Here is a 17,725-nt window from a genome sequence, read left to right on the forward strand (position 1 = left end):
TTACCTGCAAAGATTCTTGGTACCTATCAATAATAGAAGATTGGAAAGAATTTTAAATAACTTTTGTTTAATCGTAAAACAAGAATACAAGATTGGAATTAAATAATAGAGTTTACAAGGATAAAAAAGTCATTATACACATACAAGATAAGTTTTCCACTGCAATCTCCCCAAATTTGGGCGGATAACATTCCGGACAAAAAGTCTATCTCCTATCACCCCAACCCCTCTCTTCCCCATTCCTTTCTTTTATGAAAAAAAACTAAAAAATGGTGAAATAGTGCACTATCTCTTACTCCCCTTTCCTTTCCTTTCCTTTCCTTTAAAAAAAAAACTAAAGAATACAGCGTTGTTTTACATGGTACTGTATACGGTTTTAGTTGGGGAGGGTTTCCTCTTCTTTTTCTTTTGTTTCTATCAATCAAACATACACACACATATATGAATCCTAGTTCTAAATTGATGAATTGATGAAGATGATTAATTAATAGTTGCAAGTTTAAAGCAAATGGTTCTTCCCTTTCCCTCATCTTTTTCCCATCGTGACCCAACACCACCACCATAACCCTAGCTTTAATTAATGAAGAAGATGATGAATTCAAGTGTTATATTTCGGGTTTCTTGCATCTCCAACATCTAGCAACAAGGTTTGTCTCTCTAATTTTGTATTTGATTCATGTTAAATTTAGGGTTCTTGATATAAATATTAAATGATGTAATTGGTGCTTGATTCTTTGATTTTGGTGATGAAATTACTTGTTAAATGCTAGATTGATGTTAGATAATAATTAATGGTTATATGTACACTTGTATTTGGCTTAAATTGCAAGGAACATCGAATTTGGGGGTGCACAATTGGGCGGACAGCAGCTAAAAGCTGCTGTTGTTGCTGTTTCTGGGCGGCTGACCGCCGCTGCCGGCTGCAGCTGGCGGCCAGCGGTGGTGGTTGGCGGCCGGTGTCGGTGGTTGTCATTTTTTAGTGCCCGGGATGGTTTAATTTGATAGTTTGGACCTTGACTCGCTAGTATTAATTATGTTTGATTTGGTTTTATATCTTGACCCATTTTGTTAGTATGATTTGGGTAGTAATGGGTATAGGTGGATTTTTGTATGAAATGCTCGGTTTGTCGTGACACGTACTACTTTGATTATACTTATATTGTCATGAACGATTTGATGCTTACTCGCCCACTTTGCCATAACCCACTTAGATGAATTTATATAAATTATATGTTTAAGTTGCTTATATATCGCTCATTTGGACCATGACCAATTTGTGGGTTTTGTTGTGATCTTTAATTGAGATTTTGGTATGAATACATAATTGGTAATAAACTTAGTTTGTCGGTTGCGACCCGGACTTAGTAATTCCGTTTGACTTTGACTCGCTTATGGTGTTGACTTAATAGGTTTATGTGTACAATTTGTGTTAAATCTTGTTCATAAGTGTGTCATTTAACTTGTTAGATGTTAGTTAAATATTGTATATATGTTGTGTATCATTGTGAGTATATTTATTGTCTAAAACGCTGCTCGAAACATAAATTTTGGGGTTGAAACCCAGCTGGACAGCAGCGTTTGCTGCTGCTGTTTCTCTACCTGATGTGCAGCTTTTGCTGCTGCTGTTTTCAGCTGCTGTTGCAGCTTAATAGCTGTTGTCCGCCGTTGTTTTGTTGCTGTTCGCCCGCGTGGCGCGCAGTGGCTTGGCGTGGTGCGCAGCTCGGTTGTTCGTATCTTGGTTTTGTGGTTTGTGTATGTTGTTTGACCACCCGTGTGGCTCATGACCCGCTCGTTTGGACATGTTTAGGGTATATAGGAGTGTATATATTTAAGACTGTATATATATATATATATATGTATATATAAGTATGTATACGTATATATAAGTGTGCATATGTGTGTTGATTAACCGTTTTGCTTGCGACCCGTTCGAATGGGTTTAGGCGTTTTGTATATGAATATATATATGTATGAATATATATATGTGTGTATAAATATATATTGTGTACATATGTGTGTGTAGAGAGAGAGAGAGAGAGAGAGAGAGAGAGAGAGAGAGAGAGAGAGAGAGAGAGAGAGTGTGTGTGTGTGTGTGTGTGTGTGTATATATATATATATATATATATATATATATATATATATATATATATATATATAGAACGAGATATAGTTAGTAAATGTGGTGCGGTTTACTAACTTGTTCAGTGTTTATTCTTTAGGTGATACAGACGAGGAGAAGACTCGGTGACATTAGACTACCGAGTTGCCGGCGATCGGTGAGTGGGACTATCTCCGGTTATAGTATAGAGTAGCAAGCGATGCTACTGTTAGTTTATACTGTTGATAGCCTAGTGCCATGCATAGTTAGCGTTGTATGCCTATATGCACTAGATAGTTTGCCATGATGTTGTGTGTGATCTCTGTGCACTATTTTGTGAGCACCAGAGAGGCCAGGCTAGCTGGGGATTCCACTGAGGCTAGGCTAGGTGGGGTCCGCACGAGGTCAACCGAGGCCAGGCTAGGTTGGGTCCAAGTCCTACAGATGTTCAGTATAGCATAGAAGGACGCACGCATTGCGTCTGGACGGTTATGCAGGTAATCCGGTAGGAGGGACTATCGGTAGACTGTAGCTCGATCAGCTACGAGTCGTGTGCCCGTACAAGCCGCCGATCCTTGTGTTGCTACTAGTTGTTTGCTGACGCATGTAGCAATAGATGACCTGGCATGTTTGATACTGTATGCTTAGCTGTTAGATAGTTTCATTCACTTAGCAGTTGTGCTAATCCCCCACATTTCCACCCTTGCAGGTTCAGTACGATTGCTTGTTAGATACCAGGGTGAAGATGGAATGCGGGATGATATGTTTGACAAGTCGAAACTCTGATGTCGTGTCTTTTGTTACCGGTGTCTTTGCTTAACGTAACATATGATTTTTATATATGTAACAGACTTTTAATATTTGATCTGATATTAAGGTAATGTAATACCGGTGTCGTTTGTATTACGTGTCATATTTTATAAACAGGACTTCCGCTGTGACTTAAAAAAAAAAAAAAAAAAAAAAAAAAAAAAAAAAACAGGGTGTTACATTGATGGCTGGCTTAGGTCCTGTGGGCGAGGTAGTTCGCGCTTGCGCGGGTTTAGGTAGTTCTTGCTTGCTAGTCATTTCAACACCTGTTACTGTATCAAAACGAGACAAGCGAGTTATTAGCGGACATACAGAAAAAAGATCAAATCAAAATCTTTTAACTCGTGTGTCCCACGGATGGCGCCAAATGATCAAGCATAGGATAATCGGGTCGGGTTCGGTCCATGCTTGACATCATTAAGAGGGGATTTAAGGGTCAATCGAGTTTAACTCTCCGGTCCGGAGTACCGTGAATAACCCCTTGCGAGATGAGGATCTCAACAGGGGTGGTTAAACGTAGACCCAACATCGGCGGGTAGTCCGGTCATCTATGACTCGCGCTAAGTCGTAGGGTTTATGTTCGCGGAACGTTACCTGTATATCAAGGATGTCTAGAGAAATGCTATAAGTCCGTTAGCGCGGGTATAATTGCGCTATGCGCTGCTGTTCTTAGAGTATTTGCGTGTGAAAGTGAATTCTGGTCCCTTTTGTGCTGTAGACGAAGTCTTGTATTTATAGGATAATCTTTCTTGTCTTCTATCGCCACGTAATAAGGTTAAAAGGATCGTGGCCTGCAAATAGTACGTCTTCAAGCGAGCTAATCCGACAAAAGTAAAAAGTGTTATTGTCGGTTCTGATCTTTTGTCTGCCAGGTGTCCTCTGCCAGCTACAGCATCGCCTGACATGTGGATGCTACCAATGCGCGCGGATGGGACTGGCGCCATGGTTGTGAGTATAGCGCTCTATGCCTTGGCGCGCACCCTTGTAAATCCTTGTGGCGATGCTGTTTGATGCGCTACGCGAGCTGATCGGGTATGCGTATCATTACCCGGTATCCGTTACACGTATCATTAACATTGTTTATTAAATAACTTTAACTTTAACCTTAATGATTAAATACAATATTCTATATGAGTTAATAACCCTATGAGCTAAATTTAGAAAAAATAAAGAGGCAAAGAATTTGCTAAATGTAGCACTTATAGCTTAAGATGCATAAACATACTAGTATTAAATATTGTACAATTAATAACCACCTCTCTAAATTACATAGCATGAAGTAAATATTGGGCTCAAACCGGACTATTTGTTTCATTTTGATCCTTCAAATAAATAATTATAATTATAATTACTGTCGCCTAAAATATTGTTAGATGCAACTGGAAACAAAAGCTTCATAAGTTTGCAAATTAAAAATACGTTAAACTATTCCTTACTTTTTGTCAATCCTACAAAGTCAAACAGAGGAGGTATTCTATATGTACAGTAGAAGTTCAATGGTGGTTAGCTCTAGCTCTTTCCGTTATTTGCTGCAACAACACTTTTGGTTGATGACATATACAATCTTTTGTGAAGACCGTTTGGCTGCCTTGTTTTTCGGTTGAATGATCTCACACATATCGATCCTGTAACAATATCACCCACAACATATATAAATATATATACGACCTATATGGCTTCAACTCAATCAAGAAAAATAAAACAATTATTTTTTAAGTAGCATTTTACCTCTCCAAAACAAGCGTTGTATGACACCGGTTGATAGGCCTGATAAAAGAGAAGCTGAGTCAGCATTTAGTCAGCTAAAAAATTAACTCGGAATGTGAAACATAACATGTGAAAAACACACCTCTAAAAATAGATGTTGCAGATGACCCACAACCTAAAGTCCGAGTTGTCAAATTATGTAACAGATGACTTGGAACATCAATTGGAAAACGACTAGTTTCATCATCAGCAAATACCTGAATAATATATTCATGATTTAGTTATATGTTATTTTAGGTTTCTAACCCATTTAATCATAAAGGTGTCGATACAGGTTAGATCAGATCATCATAAAATATAAAAATAGCTTAAAAGGAAACTGGTCGGTCGAATGGAACGCACTAAAATTGTTTAAGCTGCTCAAAACTCACACGAACCCATCTTTAGAAAAATATATTATTTTTTTTAAAAAAAAACATATACTTGTTGGCCATATCTGACAGATAACTGCTCATTATTAAATCATAACTAAAAAAATACCCGATTCAGCCCTTACCAAAGAGTACCCGTACTTATTACCTGACCCGTTTATTTTCCCATTTCGATTTCAAAAGTATTTAGGAAAAGCACACATACCTCGTTAACCTGAAAATATGTTCCATTAAGGGGAAATTTCCCTCTATTTGCAGTTCTACAAGGAATCTGTTAATGTAAATTGAAAATTTTCCAATTTTAGTACAAATCATCATATAAAATTAATTCAAATAGACATTATACTACACGGATTACGATTTCCTCACCAAAATCGTTCCTTTATATGTTTCTTCTTGATCGCCGTTGTATGAATTACATGCTGTATTTTCAGTATTTTCTAACGGTTTGGGAAGCTCGTCTGTTTGAGAAGAATGATACAAAACAAACAATTAAAATATTAAAAAAAGAAAAAAAAAAAAGCAAGAAGACACAACGTAACTTGAGCAATTGATTTTGATACCTGGATGCCATACCCTAAGAAGGTACGGAGATGGATCATCATCTTCCCTTTCATGAAACTACACATTCACAAATAGCATCTTAAAAGAGATTCATATAACTTAGGTTCATGAAAATACGTAATACTCTACGTATTTGCCTAGTAGTACCAAATATAATTACAAGATAAATGAGAGAGAGATTGCCTAGAAGTTTTCTCATTTTTGCCTAATGTGACGAATGGCAATTTTGACCCATTAGCAATTTTTTGCTTAAAGCATATTTAAAATATCACGCCTCTCAATCGTGACGTGTCACCCAACCCACCCATTTTGCACCTATATTTCAAAGTCACCAGTTGTAACTATTACAGGGTGGATGGATCATATAGACGAGTTACGAACACTTACACCGGCTAAAATCGGATGAGAGTCTGGGAGCTCATGCCTGTATCAAGAAAAATAAATAAGAATTTTCATTGTTTTCACCAAAAAAAGATATGGAAAATAGAGTAATATTCATTTGCATCCTTAATTTTTGCTTGAAAACCAGAGGATAAATCTCAGCCCTTGGATCAATATAATCAATGGCTAGGATTAAAATCGCGGGACAATCACATGTGATTGGATCTTACAATCACATATGATTGTAATATCCAATCACATGTGATTGTACAGATCTCAAGCAAAATTGAGGATTCGGATGAATATTTCTCATCATAAATAAACAAATAAAATTTAGCCACGAATTGGATAACAAAAAAAATAGTTAAAAATGGAAACTTACACAAGGTGAAAAGTCCTTGATCTGGCTACAAACTTCATTCGTGGCACACGAAATGTGTTTGTTTCTGCGATTAAAGCAACAAGAGCTTTCGTCTTATCATCTTCTGAAAGATTCGGAATATTATGCGTCTCTATTGTATCCTTTAATGTTTCCCTAAACTCTTCAACGTTAAGTTGGATGAAGGGAATTTCATCATCAGAATCTATAAATAAATCTTCAATATCGCCTATAATTGGTTGTGTATCTTTTATTTCAGGCTCCGGAGATGAAGGAACTTCAATTATGGGATCATGATAACTTGAACCCGAATTGCCACCTTGTATGTCAAAGTGTGATGTGGGCGTAACAAACTTAGAATGGTTTTGTTCATTTTCAACAGAGACGATTGAAGTTACGTTACTAGTTTCCTCTGATCCAGGAAGCGCGAGCCTACCACTACATTTATTAATACAAGTGTAAATAACTTCAATAATGTTTATATATTATTATTATAGTATAGTATATTATATATTATATGGATATATGGATATGTACATGAAATTTTCATTGTTATACAGACACACACACACAAACACTTATATCATACAGCTATCGACAGAAACTTAGTTATCTTCAGTGGAAGATGTGTGTGTGTGTGTGTGTGTGTGTGCGTGCTTGTGTATGTGTTGAATGAATAAGATACAAACCTAGCAACCGCACTAGCATAATGCCTACATTCGGCTCTCATCGGACACGCATCGCAATTTGGTTTTATCTTCGTGCAAAATACCTATAGAACGTAAATTTTAATATCATACATACAAATAAATTTAATATAATTAATCAGAAAAAACATATGACGGAATTAAAAAAAGAACAAGTTGAAGGGGAGAAATATGCCTTTCCGAATGTGATCAACTGATAATGTAACTCGTACCTGTATCAATAGAGGTCTTGTTATAAAAATCGTAATAAATATACTAATGAATGATGGTACTAGATAAGTGTTGGAGTTCAGCTTCTTAGTTACACAAAGTTATCATCTTTTTTTAGATTTTTTTTAGTAGCAGTTCTATTATTAGATTATTAAATTGAGATAAAAAAGTTGTAAGGTTTTCCCTGTTCGGGTTACCCGGGAAGGGCGAGTAATCCGACCCCATACTCTAGTGTACGCAGCCCATCAGGAATACTCCCTGGCTGTTTCCAACCCTTCCCTGGCCACCCCAAGAATTGAACCTGAGACCTCTTGCAAGGATCTCAGGGCCCCAACCACTTGGGCTACCTTGGGATGGTTAAATTGAGATAGACTATACTAAAGAAACAGAGTATAAAATGGTAAAATATATGAGCTAAGAAATATGTCATATACGAATCTGACAAGTAACAAGTATTAGGTTTAGCCTCCTAAATCAGAATTTAGATTGGTGATGAATAAGCACAAATACTGGATCATGTAGCATTTTCTAGTAAGCTAAAAATGTATAATATATTATATTTATATAATATATAATTATATAATAAAAAGTAAGCTGAGCATGCAAAAGGATAAAGTTTACAATGTTCTCTGATCAAGAGTGATTAGCCTAGGATAGAGGTATTTCTGAATGGTGTCCACCATTGGGTACCTGAAATGAACAACCAGAAAATTAGAAGGGGTATTTTTGACACATTTCCTTATACATTTATAGCCAAGACATACTTACGCGTTCAAAAGATGTATTTGAACTGCATCAGGCAGGGGCTGCAATGGGACCCACCCTAGACGAGTGGCTACCCGGCCAACATTTGTGTCAACCTTTTACAAACAGAACAAGATATGTTAAAATGTATGGTAATAATATTGTTGAATTACTTTTTACTTTTTTTAATTAAATCCCTTACAGGAAAAGCATGATGATGTAGCGTTAGAAGCCGTATACACTCCACACTTTTCAAACCGATTCCTTCTATGCTCAGCAAAAATTCCCTACAAACATAAAATATTAAAATCTAATACTTAATAAAAACTAAAATAAAACAATAAAAGATTGGGTCATTGACTATAAATCATTACATAACTTACTTTGCCATGTCTGGTGGAACGTCCCTTAACCACTCAAGATCATGTGTCCCATGGTCCTTATACATTCGATCCAAAAAGTCCTGCAAAAAAGTCAAATCATAAATCAACTTTTGTACTAATTCAATTACTCGTAACAGATCAATTTAACATTACATAAATCTGTATACTTTTATTTTTCCAGCTAGCACGTTATTCATTCCTCGCTTAACTATGATGTTAGCAAGTTCTTCAACTGTAGCACGCCTAACCGCGTCCCAATCAACGGCATCCATGTAATTTTCATCGGTTTCTACGTCGCCCGTTTTGCAATACCTTTTCCTCACTTCTTCCCAGTCAACTTTCTTTTCTTGTTTTTTCTCTGACTTGTTCTTTTTTCCGCTACTTCCAGTCTCTAAAGTCTTCTTTTTTAGTCTCTGGTGATCGTTTATGTGTACAGCATTTACTTCTTGTTCAAGGATGACTTCAGACAGGAGATCGTAAAGTGGATTAGCAACTTCTGGTTCCTCTTCAAGGGTTGACTTTCGTTGACCCACAGATTCACTTGGAATCTCAGATACAACATCATTCAAATCAGGCAGACTAACAGAATTAACAGATTCTGAACTTTGCCCTTCCCTGATAACTTGGCTCTCACTTGCGTCAGACTTACAAAATTGCTTAAGAAAGTCCACCTCCTCTAGTTCTATGCGTTCGCGAAAATTATCAGAATTTCCATTCACATTTGGCTTATCGTGAGCAAGAATTGGAGTCGTGTTGCTGACATCAGCATGTTCCATTTCATTATTCTTAACAAGACAGTCAATAACAAGGTTATTACTAGAGACTGATTCTTGGCTACATGCTGCAAGAGTTGGAACCGAAACCGAATCTTTGTTAGGATCCACGAATGGAGTCGCATCGCTTACATCAGCACATGGGTTATTAATGGTACAGAGACCTGTTGCTGTTGATTCTTGGCTGCATGCAACTGGAGATGGATTTGAAACTGAATCTTGGTTAGGTTCCATAATTGGAGTCACGCCACTCGCGTCAACACATGAACTTGTATCCAATTCTTGTCTAAATGCATCTTCACCACGGTCAACAATTTCTTTGGTTCTAGACTTCGCCGGAAATCTTGCCGCTACAGACATGAAAGCAGAACTGGACAAAAAGATTAACATGAGCACCAAACAGATGGTTGTAATTATCATTGAAGCATGAAAAACTTAGCAATATGTACCTTTTGGTAACATAACAAATGTGAAATACTTATTTCGGATAACTCAAAAGGACATTCTTGGTATGAATACCTTTTCGGGTTTTAACTGAATATGTTTTTGACTCCCTTATGTTTTGGTAATTCACAAAATGTACTCAACGAAATTGCCATTATTAAGGTTTGTGGGTTCGTAACTTATCATAGAAAAACGATGTGTACCTTGAAAGATGGTCTGTCACATTTTGAGTTAAATAAACACCAACCACAGAGTCAGTCACTGAACCTTTCCATGGTGAAAAACGCCTGTCACCTGTAACATGTACCAAAGTTAGCTCATAGTTTCTAAATATACTGAGCGAAAAATTACTGAATTTCAAGGAATACGACTTCATACAACTTAAGTGACTATCTAGGGTCACGCACTCATGCTTATTTTGGGTTGACTCTTCTTTTACGTTTTTCCATGAGGTGGTAACTTGGACCCATTAACATCATACTACTGGTCCAAACATACTTATATATGATCTCAAACAGGTTAAGCTAGAAACAAAATGGGTCCGAATGGGCCAGATACATCGAATACATTCTCGTAAGTCTCTTGATGATTTAGATAATGTAGGTTAGTAATCCTATATAATACATAAATACCTATATTTTCTTCTTTTACATGTATCTAGTAAATTGAACCCATCTATAACATGATTGTTATTAAAACCCAAATTTATAAATTTATATCAGAAAACACTAAAAATGGCAAATTACCCGTTTCAGTAATGTTGACTAACATCTTTATTAGACCTTTTGACATCTTGGCAATGTATTTAAGACGAGATGTCATTTTAAACAATGGTTTAGTAAATTACATCATTCAAATATAAGATATTACCTTGAATGAGATGCATTTTGGCTATAAACGAGTCCACTCGACCACGAAATATTTCTCTTTGTTTTTCCCACCATTCTTCCTTATCTTTATCCGTTTCTTCAACTGGTTCACTCCCATCGTTTTCCATCAACAATTTCCAAACTCTCAACGACTCTTTATCAAGATTCACTTTCGGTATCTCTTTACGCTTCTTGGTAGGACCCACCTTTACAACCGCCCCATTAACATTTTGATCTCGTACTATAAGTTCCTTGAATTGACCATCGATGTCTATGTTCGCTACACTTGGATATCTTTCCACAAGTTCCTTGCATGGGCCATTGATGTCTAAACTTGCTATTTTCTTTATCAAATTGTTGATCGATCCTTCTACATAAACTTTAATATAATCTGCATCAATCATGGTAAAATATAAATATATAATAAGTGATCCGGTAAATTACAATGTAGAAAGAAAAAAAATAAATGAATGTAAGTAACATTAGCTTGATTACCGTCTTTGGTACATGGGACATGTTCGAGTCTGGGTACCAAACTTTGACTTTGACTTTGACTTTGACTTTGACTTTCAAGTACTTCAACCTCATATAATGGGACATGTTCGAGTCTGGGTACCAAACTTTGACTTTGACTTTCAAGTACATCAACCTCATATAATTGGGAACAGTCTACATTACCAACAGAATCATCAGTTTGATGAACAGGACTAGTGTCGATTGTATGAACAGTAGCTTCATTTAGTGGGAGACATTCGGTTATAGGAAGAAAACTTTCATCACATAATAGATACGTCTCATTATCATTAGGCACACTTTCATGAATACGGGACCCGTTTATAATTCTCGCGCGAGTGTACCTTACGGATCGATTCTTTCTCAAACGCCGCCCTTTTATCACAAGATTACGTTTTTGGGTACGTTTTTCCACCACCCCTTTATTGTCTACTGATTCACTGACCCAATTCTGTATATTCTCTTTGGCAGTTTGTACACATTGTCTAACTGACCTTCTCACATAGCTCTGTGTATCTTCGACGGGTATTTCAAAACGCGCATCTTTCCAAATGCACACTTTTTTCCTCAACGTACGATTTTTCTTGAATATTTTTGGAAAATTAGGTCCGACTTTTTTGCTACTTTGTAAACAACTATTTTCTTTAACTTTCCTCTGATAAACTAGCATTTTAAGGGTGTGATTGGTTGCTTTTACCTTCAGTTTCTTACGTCGTTGATATACGTGATCGCATTTTTTACCGGCTTGTTCTTGATTTTTTGAAACATAAATATCTTCCCCATTTTGCTGCCAATTACTCAGTTCCAACAAACCCTCCGAAGCTTCTAGACTATTCTTTAGAAACCTACTTCTCCTTGGTGTATTACTTCTCTTATTAGTAACAATTTTACGATTATAATCAAAATTACCATGGTCAACATGGTCAAAATTCAAGAAACGCTTGCACGGCTTAACATCAATTATGGAATCCTTAGAAGCTTCTTGAACTGTTTCCGTAACATCTACATGGCCATAACTCGTTGACACTGTAAATTTAGTTTCAGTTGAACTCTTCTTTCTTTCTTGTACCCGATTTGGAGTTTTAGGTTTTGGAGTTTTCGGTTTAGGGGTCGAATGCTTTGTAGTTTGAGCCTTAGGAACTTTTTTGGGTTTACTATCATCATATATTTTAGGCCTGTGTTTTTTCATTCGGCGTCTTTGACTAGGCTTTTGGTTCAAGTCAATGTCCTTATTACGCCTTTTCCTGCTATAATTTGGCTTAGATGGCGCTGGAATTGAATCAACACCGGCTTGTGACTCATGAACAGGCTCGGAAAGAGAGACTTTGACTTTGACTTCCTCCACTTGTACACTGCTTGTGTCATCTGCACAAAAGAGAACAATTTTATACTACTTGGTTTTTCTTTGAAAAGTCAAAATTTGACATTTAGCCACTCACCATATAGTATTAGTATACTATATTAAAAGTAATACAATATATAGATAGTTTGACTCTAAAAGAATTCAAACCATATATGTTTGACTCAAAATAGTCAAAGGAGCAAGCTAGTCCAAAACTAGAATGTAAAGACCACTTACACTGAACCGCTTTAGTAGGTTTAGGATCATCATCTTCAGCCACATGCAAAACCGCTTCATGTTCATTGTCAAAAAAGCCAGATGGCAATTTATTTATTACACATTCACCGTCACCCGCAAACTTAATAGTACCCAAAAAATCTATACATGGAAACGGCTTATTTATACTTTCCTTTCCTGTCCCTTGTTCATAAAGCAATGTTGCCTGGTACGTTGTAGTAATTGATTTTCCAGGTGTCTGCGGAATCCAGACACTGTCTCTTTCCATCAAATTAACTGATTCCATTATCAAAATCTATCAATCCTGTGTAATAAAGAAACACAACAAATAGTAAATATATAAATATAAATGAGAAAGCTATACATGAATTATCATACAGCCTTAGCTACGAATGATATAAAAACGTGAGGTTGTAAAGGTTAATTCAATGTAATTTGTAGCCAAGTTGGCTGCACAACGGCTACGATATATAAACTGAAGCTGCATTAAATCAGTTGACAGCTAAATTAACCATCAAACAAACAAATATTGCTGCTTTAAAAGTCATAACTTTTTTCACTACAGGCAAATGCTTACAAAAAATAAATGAAGCCGCAATAAATCAAAGGACCGTGATATTACCGCAAAAGTTTTTGATAAATCCACCGAAATTGTGTATTTTAAAGGTTGATTTATCAAAAAAATAGTGGATTTATCATTGCCCTAAATCAAATGGAAGCTAAATTAAACATCAAACAAACATATTTTAGCTGCTTCGAAATTGTTAACTTTTCCACAACTACAAGCACATGATTAAAAAAATAAATAATCACAACTACAAGCACAAAATAATAATAATAATAATAACAAAAAAAAAAAAAAAAAAAAAAAAAAAAAAAAAAAAAAATAACATAAATAGAAGCCACATTAATCGATTGGAAGCTAAACTGAACAAGAAGTATCAAACAATCATAGCTGCTTTTAAACTGTTAACTATTTAGGCGGAACAATCTACTATAATCAAATTGATTGAACAAATTCATGGACTTAACTCATTATAGTTAATTTATTTATTGTTTAATTGGAGAGAGAAAATAAATAAATAAACACAATGCTATCGATAAACTGGAAGCTAATATAAAAAAATTGCATGAACGCGAATTGAAGTTAGGGTTTATTTACTTACAGTGAATATACGAGCGAAGGTTTTACAGAGAGAACACCCCACGCATAAAAAAGGGTTTTTGTTGAAGAGAACTTCAAGGAAGAAAGGGTTAATTAATGAATGAATAAAATAAATAAATGAAGCCCCTGATTTTATGTACGTTAATTCGTAAACGGTTTTAAGGTTTGATCAAAAAGATTTTTGATAGATATATCATGATAAACCCTTCTAATTAATTAGAGATTTTACTTTTTTTATCAAAAAAAAAGGAAAAAAAAAATAAATAGCTTTATTTATATGATCTAGTTGAGTTATAATCCTAAAATGTTGTTATTGAAAAATACTGTAGTACATTTTTTGACCAAAAAGTAATAACTGTCTGTAAGGTAATTATTTTGACTTTTATTAACTCAAAATGTCAAATATCTGTTTTAGAATCCACATGTTTTTTTATTTTTATTATATAAAATTAATGCATTATTTATTTAAAACTAATAATTTAATATTTACTAAATAAAAAAAGTACTTAAAAAATAATATACAATAATTAAACTACTAGATTCAAAAAAAGTACTTAAATTAAAAAAATTCAATAACTAAACTACTAAACTAGTTGTTATCTTCGGATGAACCGTCGGTTTGTTGTGGTGGTGGTTTATCGATCGAATGCTTGAAATTATCAAAGTACATTTTTTGAAGTTTTTCAAGATAATATTCGTGCTCCGGATTCCTGACAACTTGAGTCTTCAAGGTTAAAACGCTAGCGCCGGCTAAAGAGGTTCGGAAATCCACGTATTTATCTAATTTTTTAAGACTCTTTTGTGTTTTGTTGTCTTATGCTTTAAAATAGCTTCCAAAACCTCCTCCGCTTTTGATGAACTCGAATGACTTGACTCAGTAGAATATGAAGATAGGACCTTCTTTTTGGCTTTATCATGGCCCATTGTCCTCTTAAATGGACCGTTTTCAAATAGCTCGGGTTGAGAAAGGGGAATCGAAAACCCCTTATCATCCTCATCCAAAGCAACATGACCACCTGAGCCTGGAACATACCACTTTGATTTGTCTTTAGAGACATACCAAGCATCAATCATATTAAATTTTTCGTGTTATTATTTTCATTGATTTGAAGGGCACGATCCATTACATCGAAATCGTTTGCCCCGCTTCTCCAATTGTGTTGGGTTTCGTTGTAAGCAGCTTGGGACTAACCACAAACTTTGTTGATGTTTCGCCACTAAAACGACAATTAATTGTCGCCTCTCTTTCATCCATTATTGTTGTTGTTTAACATGTGTAAGTGACTAGATAAGATAGACCTTAACATGTTTGAGTGACAAGATCCAACGATCTTTTTAACGACTAACTGAAAATTGAACATTCCAACATTAATTTTATGAGTTTTCTAATTAAGCTACTATTAAAAATACTAATTAATCGTCGTCATAAATCCATCATAATCATATATTATCAATTTTTCTATTGAATTTTGATAAATTCATCATAATCACACTTTATCTCTTTTTCTAATACAATTTGATAAATCTATCATAACCATTCATTATCAATTTTTCTAGCCGTCATGTTAAGGTTGTTCATCGAATCTATTTGATTTAAACAATCAGATGGTCACCGCACACGCAACAGGCATGAAACTTTTTATTGTACACAACTTTATGTTTAAAAGTAAAATTTTACCGTTAACAAGTAGCACAACTAGAAAGACAATATTCCATTAAAATATTCCAACTCAACTTAATTTAATCTTCAATAATTAAACTAATTAAAATCCACATAACTTAGAAACCTTTAGACAAAATTTCATTTTTCGTCCCTGAACTTTACATCAAATTTGATTCCATGTCCTTTTTTTTTTTTTTGCATTCCTCGTCCCTAATGTATCAAAATCCCTCGTCCTCCCGTCTACTTCCTGTCTATTTCAACCGTTAAGTCAAGCATGTGCAAAACATGTGAGGGTATTTTAGTCTTTCTTCATCTTTCATCTCTTTACCCCTTCATCATTCCTCGTCCCTAATAGTCTTTCTTCCTTTTTCATCTTTTTTTTGTTGATTCCCCTTGTTTCCTTACTAAAATCCTTCAATAATTATGGTAAAACACTCAAATCGTCCTCACCATAAAGCTTATCATGTAGATCTGGAGGATAATCAGATCCGAATCTGAAATTTAAACAAACGAATATGTTCATCACATCGTCATCTTCATTGAACCTGATTCATCTTCTTCATTTTTTTATTTTCTTCATTTTCATCATCCAACAATTTCTTTCATAACGAAATCAAAATACTATGGAGTACTATGTAATTCCGATTCAAATCTAAATGGTATTACCTTCAATTTGTTTTCACAATTCGTATTGCAGTGTAAATATCAAATATAATTATGTAAATGTCATCACTACAAATTCAATAATATAAACCCATTTGTATTGTAACTTCAAAATACCCAAAATTACATTCGTACTTCAGTTTATTTGAGATGTCCAACAACAATTTATTCCAACAAACAAAATATGAACAATATAAAGTTCATATACCAACAGATCTACAACTCCGCTCTACAATATAAAGTTCACCATCACTCACAAACCTTTAGATCTACAAATCCGATCGAATTCTTGTATTTTCCATCCAGACCTACAACTACGACGGTGGTACTCATTGCCAAGAACCGACGACGACACAACAACCACCACATACTTTAGGAGTATGAACCGCCGCAGGTCAATGGCCAATATCCATTCGACGGTGTAATCGTGTAATGAATTGTGTGTGTGTTAGTGATTTAATTAAGGGTGTTGGTTAACTGATTTGGTTTCTTGATTAGAAATTAGGGTTTATATTTTTTTAGGGATGAATTAGAGAGAAGTAAGTAGATAAGGAAGGGTAAAGGGAACAAAGAGGAAGAAAGACTAAAATACCCTCACATGTTTTGCACATGCTTTGTAGTGACCCGAACTTTTCCATGTTTATATATATTAATTGAGATTGATATTTACATGATTAAATGTTTCCAACATGTTAAACAATCAAACTTGTTAAGACTTGATTAATTGAAATATGTTTCATATAGACAATTGACCACCCAAGTTGACCGGTGATTCACGAATGTTAAAACTTGTAAAAACTATATGATGACATATATATGGATATATATATATATAGTTAACATGATACTATGATAAGTAAACATATCATTAAGTATATTAACAATGAACTACATATGTAAAAACAAGACTACTAACTTAATGATTTTTAAACGAGACATATATGTAACGATTATCGTTGTAAAGACATTTAATGTATATATATCATATTAAGAGATATTCATACATGATAATATCATGATAATATAATAATTTAAAATATCATTTGATATTATAAACATTGGGTTAACAACATTTAACAAGATCGTTAACCTAAAGGTTTCAAAACAACACTTACATGTAACGACTAACGATGACTTAACGACTCAGTTAAAATGTATATACATGTAGTGTTTTAATATGTATTTATACACTTTTGAAAGACTTCAATACACTTATCAAAATACTTCTACTTAACAAAAATGCTTACAATTACATCCTCGTTCAGTTTCATCAACAATTCTACTCGTATGCACCCGTATTCGTACTCGTACAATACACAGCTTTTAGATGTATGTACTATTGGTATATACACTCCAATGATCAGCTCTTAGCAGCCCATGTGAGTCACCTAACACATGTGGGAACCATCATTTGGCAACTAGCATGAAATATCTCATAAAATTACAAAAATATGAGTAATCATTCATGACTTATTTACATGAAAACAAAATTACATATCCTTTATATCTAATCCATACACCAACGACCAAAAATACCTACAAACACTTTCATTCTTCAATTTTCTTCATCTAATTGATCTCTCTCAAGTTCTATCTTCAAGTTCTAAGTGTTCTTCATATATTCTACAAGTTCTAGTTACAT

At 34.7% G+C, this 17,725-nt stretch overlaps 1 protein-coding gene across 2 annotated transcripts; it reads right to left on the reverse strand.

Moving 5' to 3' along the window:
• Nucleotides 1–4,201: 4,201 nt before the first annotated feature.
• LOC139851608 (DNA glycosylase/AP lyase ROS1-like) lies at nucleotides 4,202–13,873 on the reverse strand. 2 transcript variants are annotated; one of them, XM_071840693.1, is made up of 20 exons: nucleotides 13,759–13,873; nucleotides 12,593–12,896; nucleotides 10,996–12,378; nucleotides 10,502–10,891; nucleotides 9,835–9,925; nucleotides 8,582–9,557; nucleotides 8,415–8,494; nucleotides 8,234–8,318; nucleotides 8,056–8,147; nucleotides 7,909–7,977; nucleotides 7,253–7,289; nucleotides 7,060–7,142; nucleotides 6,374–6,808; nucleotides 5,998–6,034; nucleotides 5,610–5,667; nucleotides 5,416–5,507; nucleotides 5,252–5,317; nucleotides 4,758–4,872; nucleotides 4,637–4,675; nucleotides 4,202–4,533 (listed from the first exon to the last, which is right to left on the reverse strand). In XM_071840693.1, the coding sequence occupies exons 2-20, from the start codon at nucleotides 12,876–12,878 to the stop codon at nucleotides 4,418–4,420; spliced, it is 4,530 nt and encodes a 1,509-aa protein (XP_071696794.1). In that variant the 5' UTR covers nucleotides 12,879–12,896; nucleotides 13,759–13,873; the 3' UTR covers nucleotides 4,202–4,417. The 2 variants fall into 2 exon arrangements, with proteins under 2 accessions (XP_071696794.1, XP_071696795.1); XM_071840694.1 differs by lacking the exon at nucleotides 13,759–13,873 and adding an exon at nucleotides 13,170–13,246.
• Between the last annotated feature and the right edge of the window lie 3,852 nt (nucleotides 13,874–17,725).

This window comes from Rutidosis leptorrhynchoides, chromosome 6, assembly GCF_046630445.1.
Source record: "Rutidosis leptorrhynchoides isolate AG116_Rl617_1_P2 chromosome 6, CSIRO_AGI_Rlap_v1, whole genome shotgun sequence".
Lineage (NCBI taxonomy): Eukaryota > Viridiplantae > Streptophyta > Magnoliopsida > Asterales > Asteraceae > Rutidosis > Rutidosis leptorrhynchoides.

Bases quoted from the DNA above. Each gene is read 5' to 3' on its own strand.
- LOC139851608 (XM_071840693.1), bottom strand. From the start codon at position 12,878: ATGGAATCAGTTAATTTGATGGAAAGAGACAGTGTCTGGATTCCGCAG. The intron at 4,873-5,251 runs GTATGTGTGCTT...TATATTATTCAG, and splicing joins CATATTTTCAGGTTAACGAG to GTATTTGCTGATGATGAAAC. The intron at 4,534-4,636 runs GTAAAATGCTAC...ATATTGTTACAG, and splicing joins ACAACGCTTGTTTTGGAGAG to GATCGATATGTGTGAGATCA.